At 39.7% G+C, this 8,110-nt stretch overlaps 1 protein-coding gene across 1 annotated transcript; it reads left to right on the top strand.

The window, feature by feature from the left end:
- The first annotated feature begins 7,150 nt into the window (after nt 1-7,150).
- Nucleotides 7,151-7,804, top strand: LOC142168315 (uncharacterized). Its single transcript, XM_075228979.1, has one exon. It carries the CDS (start codon nt 7,151-7,153, stop codon nt 7,802-7,804), a length of 654 nt encoding a protein of 217 aa, XP_075085080.1.
- Nucleotides 7,805-8,110: the final 306 nt, after the last annotated feature.

The following is an 8,110-nucleotide window of genomic DNA, read 5'->3' as shown; positions in this document are numbered from 1 at the left end:
CCCGATTTAGATCTTGCTGCACTTTGTTGCAAAGGCTCGATGCCTCACCCGAGTCCTTCTTCGAAACCTCTAAGTCACTTAGGCCGGTGGCATCTTCGACCCCAGTAAAATAATCACGAAAGGGATCTTCCTTTCCGTGACCTCCTTCGATGGAGAGGGTCTTCAAGGCCCGAGCCTCTTGAATCATCTCCTCGAAAAATGAGGAGAGCATCGGGGAGCCTCTAATTTCTATTGCTCCAAATGGATCACTTGGGATTCTCTCCATCTCGGGGAGCCTCGAGATCAGGCCCTGCAGTCGTACCCACCGTTGGCTCATTATGGTGGGAGACATCCTATATCCTCGACGGCTCGGGGACTTCACCCGATTCTCTTTCCGAGACTCCCTCATCTTGAGATGGAATCTCTGCAGCCTTCACCGATTCAGTAGCCTTTGGGGCTTCGATGCTCATTTTCACTCGGGCCACTATCCCGGAGTCATATTTTTCCTCTTCTTCGTCTCTATCCCTTAGACGCCGAACATAATCTTCGGTCAGAAGGATGATGCTCTTCCTCAGCTTACGAGCCACCTTGTTCTTAGGTTCTGGATCCTTGGAGGTCGTGATCTTTTTTCTCTTTTTGTCCTTCATAGGTTTCGGTGCCAGGATCGAAGTCTCCTCCTCACCAGACAGGGGCCTCATAATAGCATCTTTGCCAAGGCCTGTATGAAAAGAAAATAAGTAAGAAATGCTTTAACAAAATCGACAAAGATGTGGAAAGAGGCTTACCATGTGTTTTAGCCTCCCATTGGCCCTTTGATAAATCACGCCACGAACGCTCAGCATACGTAGAAGTCGAGGCCAGGTCCCGAACCCAGCCCTTGAGGTTAGGGATTGCACCGGGCATCCAAGCAACCGCTACATCATGAAAAAGGATATCGATGTGAAAGAAACAAAGGAACAAAAGAATAAATAGGAGCTAACAGTGGGATTGTACTTATGCTTCATATTCTATTTCTCGGAAAATGGCATCTTCTCGATCAATATTAGGTCGGAAGTCCTCACTCGAATGAACTGGCTCATCCAACCCCGGTCCTTATCCTCGTCTATGCTTGAGAACAGTACTTTGGTATCTTGACGTTGGAGTTTTATTAACCTATCTCGATAGAGGCGGGGGCTGTATAACCTTATGAGGTGGTCGAGGGTAAAAGGCATCCCCTCAATGTTGCTCACGAAAAAGCGGAGCAGAATAATGATTCACCAAAAGGAAGGGTGGATTTGGCCTAGGGTTATTTGATACTGGCGGCAAAAGTCAATGACAATGGGGTCGAGGGGGCCCAACGTGAAAGGGTAAGTGTAAACACTTAAAAACCCTTCCACATGGGTGGTGATATCTTCTTCGGGAGCCGAGATCACCACTTTTTTGTTCTCCCAGTTGCAATCTTTCCTTACCTGCTTAAGGTATCCCTCAGTTATCGATCATATATACCTCGATACTGGCTCGCATCGACCGAAAACCGACGACGCTTTATCGGTCTTAAAATCAGAAGTGAGAACACACCCCCTGGGAACACACTCCTCAGGTCGTGGCTCCACCGGTGTTTTGTCGCTGGCAGGCCGCGATGAAGAAGCATTTTCTTTTTGAGGAACAGTTTTTAACGTTTTTGCCATTTGGATTTGAAGTTGAAAATAGAGGGAGATGACAAGATTTGGTGTTATAAGAAGAGATTTGTAGTGAAAATCATAGATTTGCAGATGGAGAAATTAGAAGATGCAAAAAAGAACTTTGAAGATGTGGAGATTGGGGATCTGAAAGTAAAAAATGGTGAAGAGATGAGCTATTTATAGATTTGGCGATGACGGTTCATAATCAGTAGTGGCCGACCATCGTCTGACGTACATTTAATGCCTTGGTAACTAAATCGACGGGACATTTATCATGTACGTTATGGTCGGGCTCGATGAAAACATCAGTGTCTATCTACTCTTATAATTGGAAAATCATATCGTTTCTCGCCACATTCTTCCCGAGAAATGAGGGGACTATCTGTATACGGTCAAAACCGGTTTTAACCTTCATATAATTAGTCAAGATTGGAACATAATGGTCCAAAGGTCTTCTTCATAATATCGAGATGAAATCCAAAGCCAGGTTTTCGAGCTCAAGATTCAGGGACTGATCAACACTAAGCTCGAAGTCAATATCGAGCTATGATATGAAGTAGTGTTATTGAGCTCAAGAGCCAGAGACCGACCAATACCAAGCCCGAGTCAATACCGAGCCTGAGTTAATACCGAGCCCGAGCCAATATCTAGCTCGAGTCAATATCAAGCTCGAGATCCGGAGATCGATCAGTACCAAGACCAACCAAGATCGAGCTATGAGACAAAGAGCCGTTGTAGCTGTACTTAGGGAGAGAATCCCGTCGGGAATTAAGGAAAACTAATTAACTAGTCTATCATGAGATCCCCACTATGTATTTTTAATTATATTCAAAGTAGGATCCCTCCACTATAAGAGGAATGGCTATCATTTCTGTAAAAAATATTGGATATTGAGACATCTATACGCTCTCATATTTAAAAGATTATTGATATTCATATAGAGATACAGTAGAGATTATCCTTTTGTGAGCTTTGGACATTGATTCATCTTGCTTGTTTATAAATCATTCTTCACTCAATTTGGTTTGTATTTCATTCTTTTTTACAGTCAATATTCGATATATTTCTATGTATTTTTCCGATTTGTGCCAAGTTATACCATGTACCCTTAGAACTACGTATAAATTTAACTCTATCCGTTTTTCGGGTAAACAACATGTGTATATATCTTAAATAACATGTAATATATATTTTGATTGATATTCTAAGATTCAATCTTAAGTTGATGCATTGGTCGATTTGGGAGCACAACTTGACTTTTAATGTATTGCTTGGATTCAATTACGCCTCTAGCACTTGTATTGGTAATAAATAAATATTACACGTGGAATTATATGAGGATGACAGGGCAAGATACATGGATTACTAAGAAGATAACAACTGGAGTATCGTATTAAAAGAGTCACGGTTTACAACAGGTACGAGCAAATCACTCAGGAGACGAAAAGGTACGGTTGCCCGAGCCTAAATTATTCAGTAAAGAGACACGGGAAGAATGAATCAAGACAGTAAAGAGGGAAGATTCATGAACCTCAAGTTAATATGGAAGAGGAATCGAAACCGTTATAGAATCTTCATGAACAGTTACAGTTGCTAATTATAACGTTTCATTAATGTCATTAATGCTCATAATGATTCTATCATAAAAGGGAAGAAACGTTATATTTATAAATTCCTATATAAGGGAAGGGAATTTCACTTGTAAGGATACGTTCTGATGAATATTGGAATATAATTACTTTCTTGTGCTTTCTACTGATTACTTTGCCATTTTTTATTCCGATTTCTTTTCTTATTTATGAGAGAATATTGAATTTCTTGATTATCAGTAACCCGAGTACTTCTAAAAATAGGCCTTGACTGAGAATCTAATTCTTTGGTTAAACAAATTGGTTCCGTTACCGGGAATCTGATATTCTTCTCTTACTTTTCAAATCACTCTCTCTCAATTAAATCATGTCGAATGTCAATGACAACAACCAGCAGGTGGAAGGAACCCCAGTTCCGTCACCTCAAGGAACCCCACACAAGAGAAGCATCACCAGAAAGATCCACTACTCACAATAATTAACAACATGGAAATGAACAAACTGTCGAGCAGGATGCTGTGAAGCAGTTAATTGCTGAGTATGTGAATGATGCTCTCCAGGCTTTCGTGAGGGGATTACCAACTGTACCACCCACAACTCCACCGAACAATGCTGCAACTATGGAAATTTCGCAATCAGGGTTGTCTAATTCTGGAAGCGGAGGAACTCCCAACGACTCACGTGATGGGAGACCAGGTACGCCTAATAATTCTGATTTACAAACTTTAATACTAACCTTGCAGAAACATGTGAAAGAACAAAATGACCATATTGAGCAAATACCCGGTGTACCACATGTGATCAAAGGAGTTGATTTTGACAAATATTCACAACAATCATGGAAACCAAGCGCAGCTCCATTACTAATTCCCAAAAAGTTCAAAATGCCTGACATCCCGAAATACGATGGAACGACCGATCCACGTGACCATGTTACTGAATTCACCACGGAAGAAAAAGGCAATGATTTAACTAAGCATAAAATTGAATGTGTGCTGGTCAAAAAAGTTTGGGGAAACACTTACTAAAGGAGCGTTAACATGGTACTCTCTTTGACTTGAAAATTCTATTGATTCTTTTGCTGAGCTTGCAGATCTATTTATAAAAGCACGCTCGGGTGCACAAAAAGTTAAAAAGAGAATGGAGGATATATTCAAAGTAAAGCAAGGAGATACTGAATTGCTTTGAGAATTCGTAGACAGATTCCAACATGAAAGAATGATGCTTCCAAGAGTACCTGACAATTAGGAAGCCATGGCATTTGCAAGCAATTTAAACGAGAAAAGTTCAGAAGCTACAAGGAGGCTTATAGAGAGCCTATGAGAATTCCCTTCCACGACATGGAATGATGTCTATAATAGGTACAGTACCAAGTTACAAATCGAAGAAGATACCGTAGCTCAGTCAAGGGTTGAAGAAAAAACAGGTTCGAGGCAGTCAGAACCTGAGAAGACGTCCGGTAAAAGTAGGTACGAGCCTTATATGGGACATTCGGGGCGAGAAGCTCGTTCCAAATTTGAAAAGGTACGGGCTGATCACAGGTTCACAAATAGAGATTCAAGTTCGTCATCAAGATTCAGAAAAAATCAAGATGAACATAACAGAGATGCTAATGCAAACGCGGGGATTGGGGACTATAATTTTAACGTGAGTACCTCCGAGTTGGTCACTGTTTTAAGAAGCATGGGAGATAAGGTACGATGGCCTAAAGAGACAAGATCAAATCCAGATAGAAGAAACCTAGACTTTTTGGTGCGAGTTCTATAATGATCACGTCCATAGAACATCAGACTGCAGATTATTACAAGGTGAGGTGGAACATTTATTAAAGTAGGGCTATCTGACAGAATTGTTCAGCGAGAAAGGCAAACAAGCTTACATGAAAAATAGGCAAGAGCCCCCAAAACCTCCGTCTCTAAAGAGAACAGTAAATGTAATAAACGGCGGAGAAGAAGTCAACGGCGTAACATATACAGCGCGAGAAAAATGACAAACTTCACAATAACTCACGGGAAACGAACTCGCCAAACTCTGGAAGACGGAAACATAACCTTTGATGATGCAGATGTCGATGGATTAATGAGTTTTCACAACGACGCACTGGTAATATCTTTACTTATACATGATACTAACGTAAAACGAGTTTTAATTGACCCAGGTAGCTCTGTGAATATTATTCTATTATGAGTGGTGAACAAAATGCTGATGGGCGATCGTGTAGTTCCAAAAACACTATCCTTATCTTGGTTTAATAACTCAACCATTATTACAAAGGGCGAGATCGAACTAAGCACATATGTAGAGGGGGTCATCAAAGAAAAAAATTTTCAAGTGATAGACACGGATATGGACTATAATGTGATTCTTGGGAGGCTGTGGATTCATGATATGGATGTTGTTCCATCCAGATTGCATCAGGTTATCAAATTCCCTTCAAAATGGGGAATTCAACAGATTCGGGGAGATCAACAAACTTCAAGGATCATCAATTCGGTGATACATCCAAGTCAAAAAGATACGAGTGCAAATCAAAAAGATGCGGGTGCAAGTGAGAAAGATGCGGTAAATCAAATTTCAACAAAAACTGTATCAAAACAAACATACGTGGATTCCAGACCAGATGTAATTCAAGAGCTAGAGGAGAATGAAAATATTAAAACAACGATTGAGGAGCTTGAAGCTGTTCCACTATTCGAACAATGGCCAGATCGAAGAATTCATATCGGAGCAAGGTTAAACCCAGATAGAAGAGGTAAGCTAATTGAATATTTAAAAGCTAATGCGGATTGTTTTGCATGGTCCCATTCAGATATGACAGGTATACCTCCGGAGGTGATGACTCATAAATTAAATGAAGATCCATCATTTATACCTGTCAAACAAAAGAAGAGGAAGCAAGGATCATTCAAAAATCAAGTGATCGATGAAGAGGTACAGAAACTCTTAAAGATCGATTCAATACGCGAGGTAAAATATACTAATTGGTTAGCTAATACTGTGGTAGTTCCTAAAAAGAACGGTAAATGGAGAGTTTGTGTAGATTACACTGACTTAAATAAAGCGTGCACGAAGGATTCATTCCCTTTACTGCATATAGATCAATTGATTGATGCTACCGTAGGTCACGAATTATTAAGCTTTCTAGATGCGTATTCTGGTTATAATGAAATAAAAATGGACCCCTTAGACGAAGAAAAAAGTTCATTTATTACAAACAGGGGGACTTGTTGTTACAAAGTCATGCCTTTTGGCTTGAAAAATGCTGGAGCCACGTATCATAGGTTGGTGACCAAGATGTTCCAAGAACACCTTGGCAAGACGATGGAAGTGTACATTGATGATATGTTGGTCAAATATACACAAACGGAAGATCACTTTCAACATCTTTCAACTACCTTCGAGATCCTCCGCAGATATAGTATGAAACTAAACCCAGAAAAGTACGCTTTTGGTGTAGCTTCAAGTAAGTTTCTGGGCTTTCTTGTATCTAATAGAGGAATTGAAGTAAATCCTGCACAAATTAAAGCTATTGAAGAAATACCTGATATACTCACAAGCAAAAAAGAAGTACAAAGATTGATAGGTAGAATTGCAGCTCTGGGAAGATTCATTTCAAGATCTTCAGAGAAAATCTTTAAATTCTTTTCAGTTTTGAAGAAGCAAAATCAGTTTGAATGGACTGAGGAATGCCGGCAAGCCCTCAAAGATTTGAAAGCATACTTAACAAATCCTCCCCTACTATCTAAACCAGGGAATGGAGAAAGACTATTTGTGTATCTTGCAGTTGCAGAAGTAGCTGTAAGTGCAGTTTTAGTAAGGGAGGACAAAGGTAAACAATCTCCTATTTATTATGTTAGTAAATCCTTATTAGATGCTGAAACTAGATAGCCTCATCTAGAGAAACTAGCTTTAACATTAGTCATGGCAGCTAGAAAATTAAGACCATATTTTCAATGCCATCCTATCTCCGTGGTGATTGCATATCCGTTAAGGAATATTTTGCATAAACAAGAATTGTTAGGCAGACTAGCCAAGTGGGCAATAGAACTAAGTGAATATGACATTATTTATCAACCTCGAACAGCAATAAAGTCTCAAGTTTTAGCAGATTTCGTCGCAGAGTTTAATACAAAAATAATTCCTGAAGTAGAAAAGGAATTGCAAATTTTTACTGGAGCTAATCCAGGTACATGGACTTTATTTACTGACGGCTCTTCAAATGTCAAAGGAGCCGGATTAGGTATTGTCTTAATCCCACCCTCAGGTGAAAGTATAAGACATGCAATTAAATGTTACCCTATTACTAACAATGAAGCAGAGTATGAAGCTGTAATTACAGGTTTGGAACTAGCACGAGAACTCTCTATAGAGCAAATCATGATTAAAAGTGACTCTCAACTGGTAGTCAATCAGATGCAGGGGACTTACACTGCTAGAGAGCCACGAATGCAACAATACTTAGAAAAGGCACGAGAACTGGTTAGGCAATTCCAATCATGGAAGATCATAAAAATACCAGGGAAGAAAACGCAGAAGCAGATGCGTTGGCTAACCTTGCTTCAGTTGCAGAAGTAACGAGTGAGGAAAATGCTATTGTAATCCATTTATTTCATTCAGCACTTGACCAGGATAAACACGAGGTAAGCTTTAATAATTTAACCTGGGATTGGAGAAACAAGATTGTTAATTTTTTTTTAGTACGAGATCGTACCTGAAGGAAAGAAAGAATCTCAAATTCTTCAACGGAAAGCTGCTCGTTACTGCCTAATTCGAGATAATTTATATCGAAAAATATTTGGCAGTCATTTAGCAAGGTGCCTTAGACCCAATCAAACGAAGTACGTGATGAGGGAAATATATGAAGGACATTGCAAAAATCAC

The sequence above is a fragment of the Nicotiana tabacum genome, chromosome 13, assembly GCF_000715075.1.
Source record: "Nicotiana tabacum cultivar K326 chromosome 13, ASM71507v2, whole genome shotgun sequence".
NCBI lineage: Eukaryota > Viridiplantae > Streptophyta > Magnoliopsida > Solanales > Solanaceae > Nicotiana > Nicotiana tabacum.
This window is presented reverse-complemented; position numbering and strand designations above follow the sequence as displayed.